General features: G+C 41.1%; 1 protein-coding gene and 1 long non-coding RNA gene across 4 annotated transcripts in view; one reads left to right on the plus strand and one right to left on the minus strand.

Annotated features, from left to right (window-relative positions):
• The window catches only part of adgrv1 (adhesion G protein-coupled receptor V1), a 147,265-nt gene extending 132,949 nt beyond the window's left edge, over positions 1-14,316 (plus strand). For all 3 annotated transcript variants that reach the window (XM_034871234.1, XM_034871235.1, XM_034871236.1), the window contains 3 exons: positions 7,548-7,733; positions 9,623-9,800; positions 13,649-14,316. In XM_034871234.1, coding sequence (XP_034727125.1) covers positions 7,548-7,733; positions 9,623-9,800; positions 13,649-13,767 — 483 coding nt within the window. In that variant the 3' untranslated portion in view covers positions 13,768-14,316. The remainder of the gene's footprint in view (positions 1-7,547; positions 7,734-9,622; positions 9,801-13,648) is intronic.
• LOC117944469 lies at positions 2,691-20,222 on the minus strand. The gene is made up of 3 exons (XR_004656588.1): positions 19,983-20,222; positions 4,591-4,596; positions 2,691-2,701 (listed from the first exon to the last, which is right to left on the minus strand). It is a non-coding gene; the product is annotated as an uncharacterized LOC117944469 (long non-coding RNA).
• Positions 20,223-26,073: the final 5,851 nt, after the last annotated feature.

Consider the following 26,073-nt stretch of genomic DNA (forward strand, 5'->3'; position numbering starts at 1 on the left):
TGAGTGTGAGTGCGTGCGTGCGTGCGTGCGTGCGTGTGTGTGTCTGTCTGTGCCGGCTGTGTCTGTCTGTGTTATGATGTTTTGTTGACTTAAAAAGTGAGTGATGAAGGCTACTTCATCCCACTTTGAAGCCCTTCTTTGATGTGTTTGCAAAGGAAAAAGAGCCTCGGGAGTAGAGAGAGCAAGGCGGGTTATCACTGTCACATCTTTTTGAAGCCTCTCTCTCTCAGCTTTCCATTTGTGCTTTTGTCTGTTTGTTCTCTCTGTTTGCCTCTCTCTTAATTTGCTTCTCAGTGTCTTTATTTTGACTCAAAGTATTAGACAAGATAAAGAAATGTCAGTGAATCTCTAGATAACTCTTTATCTCTTCACAGCTGACATTTACTGTACACTGCTATCTACTGTAACATCAAAGAGTTAGATAGCCGGCAATTATCAATGAATATAGGTTGAACTCAAGCGATCCCTCTGGTTCCTATCACTGATAGATTTCTCCATGGCCAACTCTGTAATACAATATATAGTCGACTTTGTTTTGATACACAGATGAATCAAAAAAGCTCTTTTTCACACTTCTTTTTTGGGGCAGATGCATCGGAAAGGTAAAGATTACCAGTCATACTTGTTAAAGAAGTCCCGCACACTGTCCATTTCCAAAACGTTGTGTATCATGATAACTATCTGGATTATTTTTAGTTTATTCTTTTTTATAAAGTTGTATCATTACTGTTTGATTGCACATGGCTTATTAGAAGAAGAAACATGTTTCTGTGTTGAGTGGGATAATTTCCCAAAGTTGTAAAGCCTGCTGTCTTTCTCTTACTTGAAAGTATCATTTTATAGACATACAGTGCTATGTATTTTCTCAATTAGTAGATTAGTTGTTTGGTCTATAAAATGTCAGAAAACTGTGAAAAATGGTGATCAGTTTTTTTTCCAAAAGCCCAAATGTCTTGTTTTGTCCCCAACTCAAAGATTTTCAGTTTACTGTCAGAAGAAACTAGGAAATGTTCACATTTGAGAAGCTGGAATCAAAGATGTTTATTTTAATTCATAAAACATTACTCAAGCCAATGAATGATATTTTTTTTCATTTTGTGTTTATTTGATACGGACACATGCTACCACATAGACATTTGAACAGCAAATCTCCAAAGTAGAGCATCACAGCGTTTATAGCTAATGCTAATGTACATTGCCTGTCGAGGGAAAGAATTATCAAAATAGTTGTAGATTATTTAAGTAGCTGACAACTAATCAATTAATCCGTACATATTTTCAACTCTAAATGCCAGCACTGATTAATTAGTTAATTAATTAAAGGCGAAGTAATGTGCAGAAATGTGGAAAAAAATGTCATCTTTGCACAGACATCCAGGAAGCTCTCCTGACCTCACTCTCTCTGGCACAATAGGCTCTTCTCCTTCATGTCTAGTCTATAAATGTTGTGGTCTCTTCTGTCTTCCTCTGAGAGACACCATCTGCCTGTAAAGTGTGCCATAACAGGTCTGTGGTAACCAGTGGTGATATGTGGCATCCACATGCCAAAGACAACAGTGTTGCACCAAAGTAAACTCCTCCTGTTGGTGAAGTGACTAATGAAGAGAAGTGATGTCAACGCCAACAGTCGATGTCGCACTTCGCACTTGTTTATGAGCTCCAAAGAGTTTGTCCCACTCTGTGACATCATGTGGCCAGTTTCTTCAGCGGACCAATAGTGTGATGGTGCTCTTTAAAGTCAGTGGTCATCGGTTATATTACCAAGTTTCTCAATTATTTTAGTTCTGTGACACACTCCTTTTTGTCCCAAGAGACTGACCATTCATTTCTTTCATTCCTAAACTTGTTTTTCTAATCTGTCCCACTTTTTTTTACTGGCAAAATCTTTTTTATTTTGACCGAGGTAAATAACCCACGGAAAACACTGATGAAAGTCCTTTGTTCCCTCTGTTTAGGGCTGGGTACTGCATTTGATCACTTTTAGTCACAGACCGAATTGATCAATGGTGTTTTAAGCCCCCGACATCTCCTTCTAGGCAGCGCTGCAACCATTGACTTAAAGAGAGAGAGAGAGAGAGGGAGATCTGCCACCCCCCCCCCCCAACTTTAACTAATCCTAATGCCTTCCAGGAAGCGCTGCCTGGAAGGAGACGTTTGGGGTTTAAAACACCCATAAAGGACCGAACTGCCCCCTTAGTATCGAGTACTGAAAACTGCCTTGTCATTCGATAACCAATTTCAATACCTAAGTACCAAATCTCATCAGAAACAGTGAGCCAACCAGCGTGCAGCATACTTCTACCAAGATCTAATAATGAATATGATTGGCTGTCTTACATTGTAGAGACACGCACAGAGACGGGCCTCACATAGTAGGAGATGAAATGAAATGAAAAGACTTGTGCCCTAATTTGTGCCTTTTGTTAAAATGATTTTTTATTAAATTGGTTAATTATTAATTAAGGTATCGAAGAACAGTCGTACCTCTGTTCCACTGAGGCCTCCAAGTTTTCACCCTCCAATATTCCAATGTAAATGGACTGTAGTTATATTTTTCTTTTCTAGTCTTAACAACTTCTTGAAATCACTTTTACATAGTACAGGAATCATTCACCATTCACACACATTTATTTATTGGGCTAGGTGCCACTTCATCAGATAAACATTCACACACCAATGGGGCAGGAGCAGTTTCGGGATTCTGTGTCTCGCCAAAGGACACTTAGACATGAGACTGCAGGGCCTGGGATTGACCCCACAGACCTTCGGATCAGTAGACGACAGCTCTACTACCTGAGCCACAGCCGCCCTCTGGTATCCACCTTCACACAAATAACATAAACATACATTCGGCAGTTCAAATTGATTACAGCAATCAGCTACATTTCTACTGAGAGATGAGAAATACAACATAAAAGGACTTTATCATGTCAACCTAAAAGATTTTCTCCCATTATATCCACTTTGCCCTTGGCTTCAAAGCCAGATGAATTCTAGCGACAAGTTGACCCTGGTAGCCAACTTTTCCAACCCAGCCTTAAAAAAGAAATCTTTTAGAAAACAACCACGGCAATTGATTTTCAATTTTATCTCCTACATTGCAACCTATAAGCTCAGACTAAAGCGGGAGCCTCTGGAGTTTGGTCTGGGTCTGCTGTAGGAATAAGGAAGGATTCATCAGAGTGGAATTGACAGGTGAAGATCCCCAAAGCCAAAGCGTGTCCAAGGACATTGATTAGCAGTAAACAAACTCAGCTGACCCAGTTTTCACAAAGCACTGCTTTGCCAAGATACTCTGTTGCCATAAACCAAGCATGGTTGCAATTAGATTTGTGTGAGCATGCATTTTATGGAGCAAGCTTATTTAATTTGGCTGTGAATGGGGAAAGAGTTACAGTAAGAGGGTTTTTTGTGTTATTGTGGGACTTCCATTAGGACTAAATGAAAGTTTATGGCAAGCAACTGTTTCAAGAGCTATTTACAGAATGCTTTTTGAATATGTTGCACAAGACGACTTCAACCAAACGTTGTTGCAATCATCTGCAAATGTGTATGTTGTGCAGGCTAAAGTGCTGCAAAACTACACTGCTTGTTTCTGCCAAGTTATTACTCCAGGAACAGCTTATTTAAACACGTCTTGTCCTTTGTTCAGGTCTTTCATGCTAACTTTTTCCATTGTGTTCATTGCCTTGAGGTTGGAAGTCGTTGTAGGTCTCTGCTGCAAAGTATAGTAGAGCAGTTATTGTTGTTTCCTTCACGTCGTGAATTTTCCATTAGGAGAATTTTCCATGTTTACCTTGCTGTTGGTATTGATGTGGTTGTGTGGCACGTTTCCCAACAGCTGATTACTGAACACCATTAAACAGCTGCAGATGTTACAGCTGTGCACAACTGTGTGTTGTGTTGCAGAGTACAGATTATATTTGGTTATTGAGCACTGTGATCATAGAAAGCAACCTTAAGTCTCCAGCAGGGTTTTCCATTGAAACAAACTGTGAAACTGATCCTATGTGCGCCTATTAATACTGCCGTTCTTTTTCATTTTCTTATTCTTTCCATCCCTTGTTTTTCAATTCATCACACTGTCACTCTGGTTCCACATCTGTGCAACATCAGGCTAAATTAGATGACAATAATCAAATCACCATCCCACATTATCTCCTACTGCGGAGGCCCCTCTGCCGGTAAACCTTCCCTCCTTGTATCGTCACAGTCAGAGACATCCACAACAGCACCATGCTCCATTACAATCCAATTCCACCCCCGCTTATTCATTTAACCTTTGTACTTGCCTATAAATAGGACACCGAATATCTGTGTGTTATTAGGACAAAAGAAGACACAGGCCCAGGGGTGTCTACACACATGCACGCAGCTGTGCGAAGCCTGCAAAGAATTTGGGTTTAGGGAAAATCTATCAGTTGCTTTTATGAGCATAGAAAATGAATTCAACACTTCACAAATCACTTGAAGGCCCTATTGCATCAATTATCCAGTTTAAAATAACGATGGCACTGTTCCTATCAACATCATTGCTCCCACACGAGTCAGTTGAAAGACTTTGTGGGTTTTCCTTTGATTTACTTGTACTTTTTTCTTAAGACAACTCTTCTTTCTGTCTCCTTGACCTGTTTAGCCATCACAATTTAATACACAATTGTATTTACACTTGATCCAATTTTAATGTCATTCTTGCCTCCAATTGTTTCTGCTCATGGTCCATTTTTGCTTTTTCTTCGGCCAAGCTTTGCTCCCCCCCACCGTTTTCCTTCCCTGTCCCTCCTGCTCTCCTCAAGTTTGGTTGCTTTCCATCTCTAAAGACGTGCCCTCTCCAGTGATCAGGGAACACTTGCATAACAGGCCTATGGCAGTTAAAGCCGCACAGCCTGCTAATGACCTGTGCTAATCACCCACAGCGCTGTTGGGATGGAGCCGCAGTCACGGAAAGCAACATACTGTACAGTACACACCCATACATACACACCTGGCTGCTTTTGTTCACAGAAGGAACCCTCAATTACTTCCTTAACTTCATACACAGAAAATGCAAGATGGTACAAGTAATCTACACAACACTTGCCTAGCTTGTAACTCTGGAATGTCTCATTTCTTAATGGACATGATATTAATTTGTCATTTCGAAGCTCATTCACACTTGTCCTCAAAGGTACATTAACGCACAGGCATGTTTAAATTTTTTAAGTGGATGTACAGCACTCAGACAGTTCACTGGTTAAGCATCATCAAGCTATAAAGCACAGCTAATGACCTGTGAGGTGTTCCATGTGTTATCTATTTGCAGCCCTTTTCCCCGCTTTTTACAAGGTGGATGTTCCTGTTTTACAGTGCATCCATAAACACACAGTTTCCACTTACGGTTCCTGTTGTGTTCCTCGTTATGTTGATTGTAACCATCAGCGCTGTTTATAATTCTTTTTCTGTGTCCATATCCCTCGGTTACATGGGTAATGATGATCGCTTTGCAAAGTTTACTGTCCTTTGGTAATCGGCTGTTGGATCTGCTGTTTCTTGTGTTTGGTAACATGCAGCTTTATGGTTTGAATAGTAACAAAATTGCTTGTTACAAAGTCAGATTTAAAAAAAAAAAAAAAAAACTAGTTTGGGAAGTTCTGCCACTTGCTGAAAACGAAGCAGTTTGCTATAATGAAATTTGTTTCTCTGGTAGGCGTGTCTTTTAGCTTGACAAGCCAGACCCACATCCAGATGTTGGGTCTGGGAACTCCCCATTGGCAGGGCTCAATCCGAGGGGCTGTGTAAACCATTGTCTTTTAAATTCCCTCTGCACGCAGTTGGATAGCGCAACAACAAACCAGACCAACGCTAGTTAATAGATTCAACTTTTGCCGTATCCATTAGGCGAAACATCTTCCTTTTTAAGAATGACTTCAGTGCTTAACTCCCAATCTTCCAGAGACGCGGCCCAAGCTGATTCAAAAGGCTGCTGTTCACCAGCAGCAGTAGCCATCTTCTTTGTTTTCAAGTAGAAGGGATTTCACGCAGTACCGTCAAAACTTTGCTGTCCTTATGTTAAGCCCGCCCACCGACTTTATACACAACGTGATTGGCCTGACTACAATTTGGTTTTTCCAGCTCAAAGTGGCAGCTTTGAGCTGGCCGCTTGGGTGAGTCTAGATTTCTAGGCTATGTGTCTTTATCACAGACAAAGCATCTAAAGAAGTCTGGTCAACCTATTTTAGATTAAGCAAATCGTCACTGTCCGGTGAAAAATCTAGTTTGTCCAAAACTGTAGCTTTTCAGGAAATTAAAAAATCAGCTAATTTGACATTATATTGAGCTATTTGCCTTTGTCAAAGTCAGAGGAAATTGCCTTATCAGTGTTTAAATATTTGTAAAACCACAGACAGATGTAAAGGGTGATCAGTAGCATTACATTCTGAAAAAAGGTAAAATGATAAAATATGGAGATACTGCCTGACAGTAATCATATCTAAAGACCATGCCTGTCTTCCATGATTACTCTCCAAACCATGTCTATGTTTAACTGGATGGCATGGTGTACACAAATTTACTTTATGCCCATTTATTCTCTTTAAATTAGAATGAACACACTCATGTGTCCATATGTCTGTGTGTGAGGATGGGTTGTGTGTTTGCACCTGTAAACACACACATTCACACATTTGTGCCTTGCACTCCTGTGTGTTCCACCTCTGTCTGTCGTCATCATATCGCCTTGTGATGGGTGTTGTGAAATACGGGATTGCCCCGTGGTATTTGACACTGTGGTGTTTTGGGGTAATTCCCAGCTCGGTGCTGTTGACTTAGAGGATTTGGTAATGCCGTGGAAGTGAAGGAACCAGAAATACCAGGGTGCCAATGATGTCATGGACCAATGGGGAAGTAATTCTCCATTAATCATGGTGCTAATAAGGATATGAAAGAAATGTTAAGGCCTATCTCAACAGCGAAGAGCTGCTTAATATTAATCCATCCTGACTACAGTATGACTCAAAACAGCACGATCTATCCTTATGTTTTTACAATTGCTCCTAACACTTAGGATGGGTAAAATGCAAAAAGTAGATTTTCACGACATTGTACTGTGTGCACATGATGAGTAAGAATATCTATTTTTTTTTAATATATCAATACATATTTGGTATTTTATTTAATGTATTATTATTTTGTTTAATTCTGTGTGGATGTGTGTGTCTTATACCTGCTGCTTTAACACAGTAATTTAATAAAGCCAATCTATCCATCTCTCTATCTATCTATATTTATTTATCATCTATCTCTCTATCTATCATCTCTCTATATATCTCTATCATCTATCTATTATCTATCATCTAAGTGTCATCTATCTATCTCTCTATCTGGTACCTATCATCTATCTATCTAGTTAATTAGTTAGTTCTTGGATCCATGGCATTACAAACAACAATGAAACCTTTCAGCGTCGGAGGCCTTGGGTTGATCTCACATGATACTGAGGAACTCTGATAGAGGAACAGAGCCGGTGACAATGTTCTTAAAGCTGTTTTGTTTTGTTTTTCCCTCTACAGGGCTTGTATGTGTTTGCAGTGTACTTCATCATGCACAACCAGCTGTGTTGGCCGACTAAAGCCAGTTACACAGTGGAGATGAGCGGCCATGACAGTCCCGACTCAGCCTACCAGGGAGGAGGGCCCACCACTGTTGGGGGCGACATTAGCAAATCAACTCAGAATCTCATCAGCGCCATGGAGGAGGTACACACACACACACACACACACACACACATATATATATACATACATACATACATACATACATACATACATACATACAAACACAGAGCGTATTAGGCCATCAGAGAGACAGACACACTTGTTATTCATACTCCATTATACAGATTTATTATATTTCTCACCCTTACATCCCATATTCTCCAGCTCTAATGCTTAGCTTTTTATTTCAGTTACAATGCACTTCATTTTACACTCTTAACTTTATCATATACTGTAAATGGAGAATTGTGTTTTTTATGATCTGGGCCTACTACTTGTAGACATAATTTCTACTGGCTACAAAAACACTTTGGTCCCAACCTTCTATGCTGAGCAACCAGTCACTGGTTACTCATCTGTTCTCTGGTGCCATATATCTCAGAAATTGAGTAAAATAATATCAAAGCTTACAGGGCTGAAAGCCATGATGTAATTGGAATCTTTAAATAATAAATTGCAGTATTTACCTTCCCTCACTTTGTTCCACCTTCTCTCTTAGACAATTTTCCCTTGTCCCCTCTTTTTCCCATGGCTCTATTTGCCCATTACTGGTCCTCCATCACCCATTTCTTTCATACCACACATTCATACCCACTCAGACACTCTGCTTCCGACTGATTCACTGTGTGTGTGTGTGTGTGTGTGTGTGTGTGTGTGTGTGTGTGTGTGTGTGTGTGTGTGTGTGTGTGTGTGTGTGTGTGTGTGTGTGTGTGTGTGTGTGTGTGTGCGTGTGCGTGCGTGCGTGTACGTGTACATTGCGTGCAAGCACACTCTGAAAACATACTGTATAAACCCCCCCGCACACACACACAGGGCTTTTGCAGTGTCCTCAGCAACTTTGTCCCTGGAGAATACCCTATAAGGACTGAGCTGGTGAGAGGGAGGGAAAAGAAGGAGAAAACAATAGGGCAGGTTTAACTTCATTACTCCTGGGAACTTCCCCTTGCCTCTCTCTCCGTCCCCGATTACTCTCTACACACTGGAATCCAGTAATCTTGTTTTATTCATGAGAGCACACTCCTGTCTGTCTGAGATTTGACTACAGCCCAGTGAGACAAATAAGAGTGCAGACAGAGAGCGCTAAGAATGGTAATATGGCGGTTAGATAAGTGACAATTTGTGGAGCGGATTGGTTGAAAGGATATTTTAGTGAGATTAGAATAGAGAAAGGAGTAACCTTAAATGGATGCATGGACAAAGTGTCTCCCCCAAGATCAAAATACTACTTTTGGACTAATAAAAGGCTGTCATCTGTTTCCCCGGGCTGACAGCATCACATCCATGAGGCTAACTCTGTATGACCCTGCTTACACCCCAAGAACCCCCTGTGACCCTGAGTGTTGGCCTTTACCCTTCAGTGTGCTGACAACATGTACTCTGCCTGTGTGTGTGTGTGTGTGTGTGTGTGTGTGTGTGTTTGTGTGTACATGCGTGCCTGTGTGTAATTGGTTGACCTTATTTTCCCTTGGGTTCATGTGAAGTTGATGTTTTCGGGCGTTGAACTAACCGTTGGGCGTTCAATCAACCAATAACACATGAAGATCAGGTCTTATGTGGACTTTGTATCTTATGAGCTAGTACATACGTTTACGCTGTATGTCCAAAAGGAATCTTTGTCAATGTCTGTTTTATCTAAAAAGATACATTTCTCTGTTCATCTCACTTCAATTGTATTGCCGTAAAATGGGATTGTCAAGCAGACAACACTTATATAATAAAAGATTGATACTTGGCGTTTGTGTGACGATACAGTATTGCCACTGAAAATATCCCGATACTATGCTGCATCAATTTTTTTCCCCAATTCTATATAGCGCCTGTGTGAATGCTGTGTGCTTATATGGGTGTGTATGTGTACCTGTGTGTTTCAGGTGTCAGCTGACTGGGAGCGAGCGTCGCTGCGGCCCAGCAGTCAGCCCAGCAGTGTGTTCAAACCCACCCCTGTGATGGGGACCTACACCACCGAGGGAGGCTTCATCAACACCAACCTAGTCACAGCAGACGAGGAGTCACAGGAGTTTGATGACCTTATATTTGCCTTAAAAACTGGTGAGGATCCCAGCAACACACAGATGTACTGCACACTCAAACAAACCTATGTCTCCATCCACTTGTCAATCCAATTATCTGAAGCTGGCTAAAGCCATTCATGTTAATAAAGCCGGTGAAAGTGTGTTTCCATCCGACGGCTTTAAAGCAAATAAAAACCTGTGCGTTATGACGTCACATGCTGTTTTGCGATTAAATTGGTATATCACATAGATTTGAGACATTTTAAGGTGTTTCCTTTCATTTTCTCACTGAATCGCACAAAATTCAAGTAAACATTTGCAAGAAGTGTAAGAAGTACAAGTGTAAAGTGAGACACTACATTGTGTTAGTATTACCATACAATGTTACATGCAGGTCAATGTTCCCATTGGTTGTTGCTTGATGGGCTTCAGTTTGCCGTACTGTGCTGTCAGCATTCATTTTGGAGCATTTTGGATTGTTGTCCACTCCAATGTTGGTAAGAGCATTCAATGCTTGAAAAATATCTCTTTTAAAGTACATTTAGAACAGATGATAGGGTCAGCCTCTAGCTCACTCAGTAAGTGCACTGGGCCCATATTGGCTAAGTCCTGCAGCGACCCGAGTTCGAATCCAGCCTGCTGCCCTTTGCTGCGTGTCAGCCCCCATCTCTCTCTCTCTCCCTCTCTCCCCCTTTCACACACCTATTCACTGTCTCTGTCTAATGAAAGGAAGAAAAAAAGAAATACTAAAAATAATTTAAAAAAAAAAGAACAGATAATAACAAAAATATGTGTCAATCGCAAGTAACTATTGACAATAATGCGGTTAATTGCATAAATTCATATATATACATGTGTATGTGTATGACATCAGCCTTGCTTAGTCATTCTTCTGCTTACCTTAAGTCTCTCTGCTGCCATGGAAACCATTCTTCCTCTGTTGCCATCTATGTTTAATGAGCTGAGGGCCCAAACTGCACACACACACACTCACACACACATACACATAGACACACTCCTGACTCTTTGAAATCAGTAATTGCTTCACAGTGACTGAATAAGGATCAGGCCCAGTTGGAAAACAGCCAATAGCAGCCATAGAAAAATAACCTATTTAAAATAAATAAGACAGGGACGCATGTGTAAATCAAATTTAGAATCAGCTAAAGCCTTAAATTTAGAACCTAAATTGTATCTATTATTTAGTCGTCCCTTACAAAATTCCATGCGTTGCAAGGTGTGAGTCTTATTTGACAGAAAATTATGTAAATATTATCTCTTTAACAGGTAAAAAAATATCCCCTTTGAGACATTTTTGACAGTGATGCTGGTGAAAATGTGATTTGCCAACTTGAAATCAGTTTTTGTGTCACATTGAAATATTAAAATACAGTGCACCAGCGGTCGACTGTTAATTGGAAGGTTGGGAATTCAATCCCTGCCCCTGCGTTCCCATGTCAAAGTTTCCTTGGGCAAGACACTGAACCCTGAGTCCCCCCCGATGCTGCGCCATAAGTAATGGGTGTGAGTGTTTATCTGATGAGCAGGTGGCTCCTTGTACGGCAACCTCGGCCACAGGGAATGTGTGTGAATGGTGAACGGTTCCTGTACTATGTTAAAGCGCTTTGAGAAAACCCAGTCACAGTCTGAGAGTCTGTTTAGGTACCTCCGTGCAGAGGTCTACATGCAGCAGCCCTTGAGACCAACCAACGTGCTACCCAGAAAAACAAAACTTGGAAACCTTGGAGATAGCCAAATTAAAGTCCCTCTTAGCAGGTGTGAGTTCAAGAGACTCACAAATGTTAGTGTGTGTGTGTGTGTGTGTGTGTGTGTGTGTGTGTGTGTGTGTGTGTGTGTGTGTGTGTGTGTGTGTGTGTGTGTGTGTGTGTGTGTGTGTGTGTGTGTGTGTGTGTGTGTGTGTGTGTTGCTCCCTATCCCAAGTTAAATCCCTGTAGCAGCGGGACATTTGTCTCTGATCTGCCTTTGTGTTGTGTTCAGCCTTAAATATCCTTGTGGCCACATGTAAGCTAGGTTTATGGTAGCCGCCATTTCCCCCCCCAGAGTCATAAAATGGCGTCACCGTGGCTGTCGTCTCTACTGCAAAAGGCTCAGCATGTTGTGACGCGTGGCCGTGCATCTCGGCGCTTCACACAGTCAGTTGGGAAGACCGAGCAGGTTCGCCTGTACAAACATCTGCATGAGTCTTCATGTACAGACCACAGGGAGTCAAGCTGCTTTAAATATGTGGTCAGAGGGAAACCCCACACTGAAAAGAAGAAGCAGTGTCCTGCACAGTATTAAAGGTCATTTCAATTTGGAGATAATAAGTGGAGTAGAAACACGTAATGTTTGGTGATACGTCAGAGTTCATCATCTTCTACACTACTACTCATTGTGTTTTATCCAGCTACTAGCTAACGGTAACGTAGCGTCCCGGGCAGCAATGCTTCTGAAAAAAAAAATAACAATTCAGGCGCCGAAATGTTCTTATTCGGTGTCGTTACTACTGTTTACGTGGAAATCGGTGCCCTATTGGCACCAAGTATTGGTACCTAACCCTACTGGCATGGCCTCAAGAATCACAGTATATGATCTTTTGTGTTTGGAACATGGCACGCAATCTTGAAGACTAGTGTTTGTAAAAACAATCATCTGATAAACTTGGGTTATTATCTTCTGTACTTTTGCTTTTTGACTTGTTGTGCCACCAGTCACGAGGACATTCTTCCACTTCACACGTTCCCTGTGACCTCTGACCTCCTCTTTGCCCAAACGTGTCACACTGGACGTATAGCCCGGTTTAATCTCCCTCCCCCAGTCAGGCAGCAGTAAAGATAATTCACTAATCAGAATTACTTAATAAGGCACCACCTGACGGGGGTCAGTAATCAGCGCTCTAATGAGGGTCCTCACACTTCATTTGGTAGTGAACCATTAACACACACACACAGAAGCACACACGTACTTTCAGCACATGAACTGTATATAGTATTACTGAGAGCTGATCATTAACGTTCCCAAGGAGATAAGCCTTCTATCGTCCTTTTTCATCATCTTTTTATCCTATCATCTTTTAATTTCCTTTGATTTATTCTTTTGTCACTTTTCTGTCCCTTAAAGGTGTCCAGTCTTCTATTTCCTCTTTTAGAATGATGTGTGTATATTTGTATGTTGATTGATTTTTTGATTGATTGATTGATTTAGATCTTCTGTTTCTTCTGTCAAAGCTAAAGTTATTATTGTTATGAGTTGGCATGTTAGCTAGTCTTTCCCCTCAACACATTGAACTCTGGAGGTTGTCAAGGTATCCTGCAAAGAAACAAAAGTCAAACAAATAGTGAAATGGCCGTCCCTTTGACTCACAAAGAGTTACTTAGTTTTGCTGTGTGCTCTTACATTAGAGTGTGTGAGTGTGCTCCGTGTACAACTCGTTACCCTCAGCTACAGTACAGTATGTTCTCTGATAACTCCGATACTATGACATAAAGTATTGATTACATAATACCAAGTTGGCACTAACAGGACAAATGTAACCGGTAGCCAGCACTGCAAACGTGCACCGAGTTGATGAAACTGTATATTATTGCATATACTATATACTTTACATTCTTTGCAAATTTTGCACGCAACCCATTCAACCCATTTTTTTCTCATGCAACAGTTATTTTGTATGTATTTTTTTTTTTTTTTTACATTATTATTGTACAGAAGTGTACCTATTGTGACAATGAAACCTTTTCTGACTCCGAAATATGTGACATACTCAAAAAAAGAAATACACGTGAATGTACCGCAGACGTTCGAGCACATAAAAAACAAACAACGACCCCGGGAATAATCACGTGTTGGGATGGAAGTGTGATGTAACTTTTTGTGTTATTTCAGGGACCGGCCTTAATGTGAGCGACAACGAGTCCATCCCCGGGAGCCAGGACGGGGGGAGCATAAACAACTCCCAGATAGTGGAGCTGAGACGAATCCCCATCGCCGACACGCACCTCTAACCTGTCCCCCTCACACAGTCCCACGTCCTCTATTCCTCATACCTGAACTCATTACAACACAGTATTTTTATATAATGAAATGCTTTTGCACTAAAACTTTTTTTTTTAAAGAACATGTTCATATAGATGTTTGATACTGTATGTGATTTTTACTGTACATCTGTTTTTATATATATATATGAACCTATACATAAATGTTTTACTAAATTAATTTTCTAAGTCCTTGATGGAGTTGTTTTCTGAATGTATATTTTGGATTTCTTTTTTTTGCTGAAGAGACTTAGCAAATCGTTGCTGTCGGACAAAAACCTTGTATGTTCAATACTGTTTAAATATTTGTAAAAGCTACAGACAGACATTCAGTAAAGGGTGACCAATAGTTTCATTGATTAGTGAGAGAATAAAAATAGACAAAATAGGGACATACGAGGTTTCTGCCTGACTGCGACGAAATGACATGTAGCCAGATGTGCGCTGAGACGAGCCGCCGCCGCCGCTGAGGATGGGAATTGTGTAACAGTGTTAATAAATGATTTACCATATATTTTACATTCAGCTGTGCTGATTTCTATTTTTACTGCTCAAAAGCATTCAGACGCAGGTCACTACTGGGGGGTTATGTCAGAGTCCCTGTGGTGTCACAGTGGTTTGTTTGAATGATCCATGCCTCGCAGGAATTTCACAAACTGGTTCTACACTGAGGAGATGTCTGACTGCTCTGCCGAGAGCAACCATTCTGGAAGTTAAGACAAAATGTAAGCAATTCAGATCGGAGCATGGGGATATTCAAAATAATGTAAAAGTTGATTTATATGAGCTCTTCAGCCGTATTTCAAGGGCTCGTTTTTAAAGTCTTTCGTAAAGAATCGGCAGGTGTGAATGTACAAGCGGATATTCCCGTTATCTGAAGGCAGCTTTGAACCTGAAGGAATCCAAGGTCTGCTTGACCCTAAACTGACCTTTAACCTCTGAACTTCTTTACTGTTTGCATAGAGACCCATTCATCCGTTTGTTGACAGCTCCTCACAAGTTCATTGTGGATGATGGAGGTCACGACCCCCGCAGATCATGAGAGAGCAGCAGGACATGAGTGCGCTACTTAAGATACAGAGGGGAGAACAAGTATTTGATACACTGCTGATTTTGCAGGTTTTCCTACTTACAAAGCATGTAGAGAGAGGGCTCTAATTTTTATCATAGGTACACTTTAACTGTGAGAGCCGGAATTCTTACTGGTTGGTAGGCAATCAAATACTTGTCATGCAATAAAATGCAGATTAATTACTAAAAATCATACAATGTGAATGTGTGGCTTTTTGTTTTAGATTCCGTCTTCCACAGTTGAAGTGTACCTTGTAAATTACAGACCTCTACATGCTTTGTAAGTAGGAAAATCTGCAAAATCAGCAGTGTATTAAATGCTTGTTCTCTCCACTGTATTTTAAAACAAAGGAAGCAGCTCGAAGATGTCTCGTGATTCACCGCCGTCCCACTGGGTAATGCCTCCATTCTCCGTCCTGCAGACTTACACTAGTGGGACTGTAGAAGAAGAAGACTAAAAGTGAGAAAAAAGTGGGGAGGAAAGAATGAAGTTTTTTCTTTTACTCTTGAAGTAGTTTCTTTTTCTATTAAAGAAGTGAATCAGAGTCAGTGTTTCCTGATTATCCTGCGATCTATAACCTGTATGGCTCCTACTCTCACTGTAGCACGAGAGTCCGTCTACAGGTCTTCTCCAGTTTTTATTTTTCTGTCCACCACTGTGAACACACCAAGTTTGGTGTGTGTTTGTCTCCTCTGTCTCACGCAGTATGATTGCATCACTTTTGAGGCCTGTCCTTTATGGTCTTTTAGCCATCAGCAGGACTCTTTCTATAGGGATTTGAAGGAATTTAATGAGCAAAGTAGAGAAAAGAAGGTATTCAACTTAACAAGGTAACACTTCTGGGTTTGTTTTCTCTAGCAGCAAACAAGCCTGTTATAGTGCAGTAAAGACTTCAAAGGTCTGGTTTTATTGTTTACCTCCCTCTGAGAACAGCAGTTCAGACACAAGCAATTCATTTCTTTGCATTTGTGCAGCCTGCCATCATGTTGACATTCCAGCTTGGATGTTTTCCATTATGTATCCATTAGAGTGAAATGCAAAGACCGTGCTGTCATCGTTGCGATCAGTAATTTCAGAAGCGACAAGAGTACTGGAAACTGGATCCGCTGCAGATGTAACACCGAGGCTTCCAGACCTTTGGTCGTATAGAGAAATGAACTGCTGCTCTACAGACTGCTGACACATGGCGTATTTTATAACATTTTAACTTATGTAATTGACCACAGTGTGTGCCACAATCTCGATTAGATTAGATAATACTTTATTCATCCCACAATGGGTAAATTCACTTGTTACAGCAGCAGTTTTCCAAGCAAACAACAGTCAATGTGCAAAAAGTACTGAATGAATGTAAAGTGCTATTATATAAGAGGTACTGTAAAGTAAAGTCAAGTGGCCATTGTTCAAAAAAATATTGCAATGTAAGTAACTGACGTGAAATTAAATTGAATAATATGTATTTAAATATTATAGCAAAATAAGTAACCATAATATAAATGATACGGAAGTGTAACCATAATATAAATAATTTTGAAAAGGTAAGTAATCTGAATGGAAAAATATAAGTACAGATAATAATAATATACATAGAGCGATGGCGCATTGTGCGTAATTGACACAGGAACAAAAACTACAACCTTACTAGGTGGTGCAGGTGTTGTAGAGTGTGACAGCGGCCGGGGTGAGCACCACCCCCCCCCCTTTTATCAAGTTAGACAGTGTGCAGGAGTTTTCTTTGCAACGTGTCATAAGTTCAAATATCCAGTAAATCTTCTGGCATCAACGGAGCTATCCTCTAACTTAATTTTTAATTTTTGCCGGTATAGACTAAGAAGCTGGTAACTCCTGTCTCTGGTGTCACATGTTCATGCTTAGTTCACCTAAGCTTGGCACAATTACTGAATACTGGGAAATAGCTAGCCTGGCTCTGTGCAAATGTAACAAAATACACCTCCTAGCAACTCTAAAGCTCACGAATTAACACGTTATATCTCGTGTGTATAATCCTTGCAAAAAAACAAATGTAAAAACAACAATTACTTGGCGTTTTTGGTAAAACAACCAGGATCTTATGATAAAAACTACCTGAACCCTCAAACTACAATTCCTTAGGCCAAGAATGTACCTCAGCTCAATGAGTAAATATGATTTCATAAATAAATTGGTTCTTTATGAGCTCAGGATGTTTCAAAGAGAATTTTTTATTTTTTCTTTCTTAGGCATTAATTTGGCGATTTACACACACGATATAGTCTCGGATGAGCTCTTCAAATGATCTGAAACATCTCTCTTAGCAGTGCGGGAGAAAGCAATTAAAGAGCCAGAGCAAACAGCTTGATGTCCCAAACCCACCAGCCTCGGTCCCAGGGACACCAGACTGCAGGCAAACATGTTTACTTTAAAGTCCTTGGTCCTCTTCTCTTGTGTGCGCCGTCTCTATCTGTCTGCCCCCCCCCCCCCCCCGGGGAACGGCAGAGATCAGACAGCAAGCAACAGCTGATTCACACTTGTTTGCAGTCTGTGTACTCAGATGATGACTCTGCACTTCTAGCTCTCAGTGAATCATACCACACCCTACATGCAAGGTTGTCTGGCAAAAATAAAGGCAACAGCAACCGTAGGATGATGAGAAAGAGCCCAGGTTCTCCTCACCTATGTCCTATTTTAGGACCTCTCTCCTTACACCTTAATTGGCCTTCGTAAAGCTATGAATGATTTTTTTTGCTGCTTTATTTTTGAATGAAGGTCCTTTGCCATAGTTTCAGATGCAGGAGATGGAGTTACACCATCAAACAATAAGACATCCGACCAAAGTGTATCTCCATGGACTACAGCCTTCTTTAAATTCAATGGAAAGGGTGTGAATTTCTGAAAGCTGATAATGCCAAGCGTTTTCACTTACTCTTTTCCCCACCGCATAATGAATGGACGAAAACCCTCCTTTATTTCTTTGGGCTCTGAATACGTATGCAGTTGAGGTGAAGATGAATTAGTCAGATGTCCAGATGGGACACACACCACCTCATCTCAGACAATAGAGTGACCCAGTTCCATACGTGAAGTCTGACAGCAACAGTCTGCGTCAGTTAAATCAATACAGACAGACAGTGAGTCAGGAGTCACTGTGTTGCTGATGGACGGGTAATAGAAGAAGACAGAGAAGTATTAAACAAGCTAAATGAACGAGTGCTACCTGTTGCACTGACATCACTGTTTTTCTGTTGTTGCATTCTTAAAACGATCTATGCAGCATAAAAGTCTAATTCTAATCCTATGACACACAGAGCCCCTCTCTCCTCCGCTCTCTCTTTCCATCTGTGTGCATTAATATCCTACTAATGCTTATTACTAACTTGACTTCTTCCCCCAGATTTCCTTGGATTTGGGTGGCACCTGGATCGTGGTTGCAGCTGCTGCCGTGGTTCTGTTGTGGCCCTGCTGTGTCCCGCACTCCTACTGCTACTAATGCCGGGCTAGTCCACACAGCATCCGGGATGGGAGAAAAAAACGTGCTTTGGTTTATTGGGATTTCTTTAAACCAATCACAATCGGTTTGAGCAGGGCTAAGCCCCGGACGGAGCCACGGCGCCGCTGCAAAACCAGCCATTATACCCACGGCTGTATATCTCTCTCGCCCTCTTCCTCTCTCCCTCTCCCCCAACCGGTCGAGGCAGATGGCCATGCACCAAGAGCCAGATTCTGTCCAACGTTTCCGCCTGTTAAAAGGAAGTCTATCCTCGCCACTGTCGCACCAAATGCTTTCTCATTAGGGAATTGATGGGTCTGTAAATGACAGTGTGTGGTCTAGACCTACTCTTGGAAAGAGTTCTGAGATACCGTATGTTATGATTTAAAAAGTCTTCAATGAAATTTTGTTTTAATTGAATATAAGTCAGCCCTCTCGAAGAAGGTTCCTACAGTGCACGAACGCCTTGTGCACTCAAAGGTTCAGAGTTCAGCAGACTGTTATCACTGTAAACACATCTCATTGTCTCAAGTGTTTTTGTGGGTGTAATTTGATCAACCAATTAACGCTGTGACGTCTGTTAGATAATCAATAACTTGCCTGCAGGTCATTTAAAGGGTATGGCAGCTGATGTTAAGGGTTTAACTCACCGTACTTTAAGACCATTAAGATAAGATCTAATTGAGAAGCGGTAATGCGTCAGACAGATGTATTGTACATTACACGCTGTCATGCATGCATACCTGACTTTATCAGTGAGAAGTAAGGTAAGGTATGCCTGCATGACAGGAATGGCAAGGTCTTGCCAAGCAGATAACAGACATTTTCTTTCTGTGATTTCCCTTCTGCATGCAAGAGACTCAACCCAAACGCATGAAATCCCACAGAGACGGCTGAGCAACCACTGGTGTCTACATTCATAGCCTCAGAATTCAGTCAAAATCAAGTTCAAATGATTGGCAATGCTGGTAAGCGTATGTGAACCTGTGTTTTACGCACATGTGCTCCCACCACATTCCCCATGCTCCTGTCAGTCTTTGCTGAATAACACCACACAACTCAAAAAGAGGTAGGACGCAGAGTTAGCAGAAGCTGCAAAGCTGCATAAAGTGAGGAGAGTGACTCATACAAGCTTAAAGGTACACATGTTTGAATGAGGTTGCTGAGGATAGTGAGTATTTGTACATGTGTTTGCACATGGACAAGCTATCTTCCCGGCTTTCCTCATGTCTGTAAAGGAACCGACAATAAGTGCAGTGAGAACATGATGCAAAAATATATTCCTCCTCATCAAAATGGCAAACGATGACCTTTCTATAATGAGACCAGAGAGTGCGTCTCTTTCTTCACTTCAACAAGCCAAAGTGACTTAGACCCCCATGTCATCGACGAGAAATTACATCGCACTCATCCCTTTTTACTGCGGCTTACATCACCAACAACTCCTGCAGGGTATCCGGTGGCTTCAGCAGTGGTGTCAGGCTGGGTGAAAACTTTGAGTATATGTTCAAATGTGGGTGAATAATAATAATAACTTTTATTTGTATAGCCCCTTTCATGAAACCCAAGGACACTTTACAGAATTAGAGTGGCTATCCTGTAGGAGGTTGTAGGCTGTGGTAAACAGGTGGTGTAGTTTTTTTTTACTTTTACATGTCCAGGGATGTAGCATTTCGAATACCTGCAGGAAGGGTGTTCCAGAGGGATGGGGCTGTGTCCGAAGGTACAGAGTCTGGTGTGGGGGATGGAGAGCAGGCCAGCATCTGAGTACCGCAGGTTTCTGGGTGGGATGTATGGGTGGAGTTGGTCAGAGAGGTAGAGTGGGGCCGGGGCATGGAGGGATTTGTATTTGATGCGGGACTTAATTGGGAGCCAGTGAAGGTGGATGAGGGTTGGGTTGGGTGAAGACCCTGGAGGCAGAGTTTTGGACATACTGGAGCCTGTCTAGGTTTTGGCATGGGACACCAGACAGGACTCCATTGCAGTAGTCAAAATGAGGTTGTGAATGCATGTATGAGGGATGGCCGGAGTCTGTAAATGTTTTAAAGGGGTGATAGAATGCAAAACCCATTTTACCTTGTCATAGTTGAATAACGACAGTTCGTACAGGACTTACTGTACATAGAAGCTCAAAGCCCATTAACACGCCTTTCCTCTGCAAATCTCACATTTTGAAACTGCTGCTGAAAAAACCTACATACAGGCCACTGACCTGAGAACAGTTCAGAATGTCGCTAAGTCAAGTGGCTGTTAGACTGAGCACACTGCTCTGTGTAACGAGATTTACAAAGAAGAAAATTGGGTATATTTTCCAGGATATTGACAATGAACGAGGGTCGTGAATGCAGTGTTCCAGGCTGTACAGGGAATGGTGACACTTCCCATAGTCTTCCGAGGAACCAAACACTCGAAGGGCTTGGCTGATGTTTCTCTATAAGGACATCCCTGTGAAGTTCGACACTCAATTATTAGTGTTAATTTGCTTGAACCACTTCACCTAAGAAAGTTTTCAAAACGTCGGACAATTTAAAGCAGGATTTGCTGAGCTGCTGTTCCTTATCTTCACAAGTAAGTATGATTTTTCGTCGCTAGCTAGCTAGCAGTTATTAGCTAACGAATCCTGTAGCTAGCATAACTAGAATGTGTGACACTGAATGTGATTTAGTGTATTGACAATGGGACTAACGTTTCATTTTCCTAACTGTGTTTCATACAATTCACGATGCATGTTTATCCACTTTTTCAGTTTTTCTTTTAATTCTATTCCAACAAAATAGCTAACTGAAGCTGAGTAGAATCGCGATAGTTTGTTTGCTAGCTAGCTAAGCTGTAATGTTACCAACCTAGCTAGCTAGCTTATTACGTCGATACCGTTTGCTTCGACAACAGAAGTGGCAACGTTATCATTTCAAATGATATCTAGCTAGTCAATTTGGTGAAATTAATGTTGTGTAAAAGGCTACAATATATTTATTTCCCCCTTTTTTCTCTCTCTTTCTTTTTTTTTTTTTTTAAATTTCAGAGTACATCACAAGAAGGACAACACACGAAAGACGCAGCATGCCAAACAGAGGACACAACTGTCTCATATGACATTAAGACCTCACGCATAAAGTGAGTAGCATTTAGCGGAACAGTGTTATCCAAGAATGTTACCATGATGACTGAGAAGCTACTTTTATCAAATATGTGAGACATTCACAGCACATTAGTGATTTATAGTAGGAATAGAACTATACATCTGTATTATCACGGATTGGTCTTATCTAAAGCTATTTGCATTTCCTTTTGTGGTGGAGGCTGGTGAAAATAATTTGGCCAATAGGTATGAAAGGGTTTGTATACAAAATATATGACTGAATGCTAAATTGTGTTGAAGATCCCTTTACTTTTACTATTGTATCACAGCAGTACATTGTCCTTAGGCACTAAGCAATCCAAAAGACACCCCGCTAAAATAGTCTCCCCCTGCCCCTTTGAAGGCATACAGGCAACAGTGAAACGCCAAAGTGTGGCAGCAGGGACCACTGCTCCTTCAGTCTATTGTCCATTATTTTAAACTCATTTAAAGGGTGTGAGAACAGCAAAGAGACCTTGCCTTAAATTTGAGGAGGAGGTGGTTGAGGATTTTTCCGATCCAGGCCATGATCCTCAAGATTCCACATTTGATCTTGCAAAGTCAGTTACAACGGAGACAGAATCATCTAAGCTTTTTTTCAGAAAACTCTCACAAGCAGTTATTTACATTTAATGTGACTGTCAGATTCTGCTGTTGATTTTTGATTGAGAGTGGCAATGTTTGTTTTTTTTAATTCATTGTCTTTTGTAGTACATCATCTGTATCCTTGTATGGTGATGCAAAATGCAAACATAAAAGTTCAAATGCGCAGTGAGGCAGTGAGTGTTATTATCGGGGGTGATATACGAGCAAACTCACCAGGTACACTGGAGTTCTTTCTATTTGAATGTGTATGTATTATAACAAGTATTTCAGGGGAGGTGTTGCCTTTCACTGCATAGTTCTTTGTAAAAAGAATTACAGGAACAGGATATAACATTTGTTTTAACTACAAAACGGAGCTAAAGCCAACTAGACTCTGGTTGTGTAGTTACTGTCTGTTGGCTTGCTGTTGTTGCTCAGTCTGCACTGGTTTGATCGTGTCTGGACTCTAGAACAATCTCACTCTTTCTGGATTTTGTCACAGAGAGACAGCCAACTGAAAGTAAGAGAGCTAGGCCTCGGCTAAGTGAAAGCTGAAGCTGAACTCTTTATCCGTTTTTCTCTAGCTGTTATCAGTAATTGATAGATATTAATTTTGATGAAGTAACAACTTCAAGGGCCAGTCTGTAATGCAGTTAGAGTTTAAAAAAAAGTTTAAAACCTTTAAATCGCAGTTCTTTCTGAATTAAGACTAGCTTGGCACGCTCGCTGAAAAAAACTACCTCAACTTTTTTGTTTTTGTTGTTGAGCTCTCTTCTAACACAAAGAGGCGCAAACTACTTTGCACTGAACATTTTAAACCAACGACCATAGAGCATTGTTTCATATCTAAGCCGACAACGTCATATGATTTTTTGAAAAGACATATTCTAGCAACTTGAAATTAATAGTGTCCCTGTACTAACTTTATTACAAAAGAGGAGATTGCACTTGAACCGTTGACTGCCGGCGATATTTTTAGGGAGTCCAACATTGGCTCAGCTTATATTTGAAGCTGCTGACAGGCAGGTCAGACAACGGGACCTTTTGACCCTTTCTGTCTACTGACTCCAAAGGTCAGACAGACCCAACGAGAGCCTTGTGAAGCACCAGAGCAAACAGGACGTCTTGAGACCAGGTCCAGGATTTTAGCAATACCGAGGTCCATTTTTTATTCTTATTTCCTGTTTTTTTTTGCTGCCTGCAGCTTCTTTTGAAACTAAATTTGTCTTCTGGCAAACAGCCCCATGCCGAGACCCAAAAACAACACATCTTCGACGTTCTGAGTTTGTGTCGCGTTAGGTCACAGCAGTTTCATGCGGCATTGCTATGACAACCGGCAACACTCGCCTCACGTATGAGGCGTTACTGAATCTGCAATGAAAAATGGAGGCCGGGGCACCCCGGTCGAGTTGAGCCGAGTACAGCTAGGACTAGCAGTGGATGAACGCCATGACGGGGGCTCTTTAAAAGGTTGGATGTGCACCTATTGTATAACAGTAGCTTCAGACGTGAGACTAGCTGACACTATAGGCCTATCTACCCAAAAAACACAGTGTTGACAATAGATCGTATAGTTACGGAGACATAATCCACTTCACTGCCTTCTCAGTCACCAGCAAACAAGGGCAAGCGGAGGAACAAGTTGTATCTTGGTGTTGTACAAATTTATTTAAGGCAGTTCAATCACTTTTTTTTGCGAGAAGAAATGTAACCGAGGTCCAGACATCGGTGTCCTCCATGATGAGTGCGGCCATGCTTGAGCCATGACATAGACATTACAGATCAATGCAGCATACTCGATGACAGCGGGGTGCCCTGAATGACAAAATTAACTGGAGCAAAGAAAAGGAAAAGAAACCAAGTAGCCATGGGCTGGTATACGATTCTGACGGTATGATGACCTTCAGCAACAATATAACGGTTTCACGGTATCGCAATTAAAGCTTTAAGATGTATTCTTTTTTAAATGTCCTGGTAAAAGACAACATGTCAGGGCTGCACGATTATGGCCTAGATGATAATCACAATCTTTTTGATCAAAATTTTGATCACGATTATTCTCACAATTATTTGTTGATTTTAACCAAAACAAATTTTATCGTCACATAGGCTATTTATAACTGTGAGAGGGAGTGTGATGGACGCTACTCACAGAGAGACCGCTGACTCATTATGAACGGGTCCAACACGGGTCGAATGGCGGTTACACACGTTGACTCGTGTGTATGAAATCTCTGTATCGTCACTGCGCTGCATTTTTATGAATTATTATATTCTGGGCATGGGTCACATCTCTGGCCCAGGTCCAGCAGCTCCGTCTCACACGCTATTACTCTACCAACTGAAGTTAGTTGCACTCAATGACTTCTTCAGTGTTCTTCACCCGGCCGCCACGATAGCAGACTTACCCGCGGAAACACTGGTACAAATAAGGTTTGACCCTCATACTTAACAATATATAGCTGTGTTAATAAAAAATTAAAACTTTTGACAAATGTCAGAAGTGTGGACCGGCGGCCGCGGAGAGTAAGAGGAGAGAGAGTAGAGGAGAGATCCAACACAGGCACGGCTTTACAGACGAAATGGGTCATGTAATGCAAAATTAAACCATATCCGTAAAAACAGCATTGCAGCAGATGCGAGGACATTAGCACCGGTGCGTCCTAGAGGAGCTAACAGACGCTACTAGCACCGACTAGCACTGGTCACTGCTGTTGTCTGAAAAACAACAGACGGGACAAAATGTTGCGTTTACTGGTAAACTGGTAAACCTTAAGACCGACGTATAACCGACTGCTATCTGTTGAATTTTCCTCCCGTTTCTCTGTTCTCTGTGACTGTCTCCATCCAGAAACTAAGCTGCACGGGGTGCAGGGAACTACTCTGACTGGCTCATGAACAGACAGTGGTTTACAGAGCAGTAGATTGGCTTTGTAAAAAAACTCAGCGTTCTTTGAAATGACACTTAAAAAAAAAAAAAACGCTCGATCACGCAAATTTGATCGTGGGAAATCAAAATTGTGATTGTGATTAAAATTTGATTAATTGTGCAGCCCTACAACATGTTTTTCCATTGAACACAATGTATTTTATTTTTAAACACACTGGAAACTGGCAGTGAGAGATATTGCTATCCTTGTCCACTCCTAAACAAGCAGCTCATACCTTTGGAACAGTATGACATGATATGAAAAATGATAGATGACTTTTTCAAACCGTGCTATAACTTGAATCCCGTTACCGGCCCATGCCTAAGACCAAGACAAACTTTCTCTCTGGTCAAATTCTAGCTCTTTTCTTTCCTCACTTTCCTTCACTGTGTGTTCTCTGCCACATTACAGTAGACACACAGTGCTGTGGCTGCCGGCGTGGCTGCTCTATGAAATGTGATTCCGCAAAGTGAAAGGCAATCCTGTCCATGGTGGCCTTGCCCACATTGGTGACCGAGGGGCTCAAATAGTGGGCTGTTAGTAGCCAAGGGGACTAGATATATCATGTCTGCTAATGACAATCGGTCTTGTTCTCACCATGTTGTCTGGTTGGCAGGAACACTAGATCGTCCCCTCTGTGGTATGTGTTTATATAAGTGTTTGTCACTGTTTTGGTAACCCTTTATAATCATTGTTAATAAATGGTAAATTATACTTATAGATGTATAGATAGTTAATAAAACGTTATAGCTATTATAAAGTTGCAATCAGTAACATTAACTTGACCCTATTAAATCTTTAATAGTCTATAAAATACATTTTTGATTCTTTTGTGCGTTGACATCTACCTAAAAATGAGCAAGGCCCCCCCGACTGTGTGTAGTGTGTTCTAACACAGTGAAATTTAATTCCCCTCATGGGGAGCAATAAAGTATACATTATTTTAGTTTTTTTAGTATTATTTTATTTATAGGTATTATTTGACACTTTATAATAGCCATCTAAATAAAGCTGATGATGGGTTACAAATGAGTTCTTAAAGGTTTGCAAATCATTTGTTAATTAACATTAACAAATGCTTAATACATGTGTGCAACAATAAACT

Source organism: Etheostoma cragini, chromosome 5 (genome assembly GCF_013103735.1).
Source record: "Etheostoma cragini isolate CJK2018 chromosome 5, CSU_Ecrag_1.0, whole genome shotgun sequence".
NCBI classification, from domain to species: Eukaryota; Metazoa; Chordata; class Actinopteri; order Perciformes; family Percidae; genus Etheostoma; species Etheostoma cragini.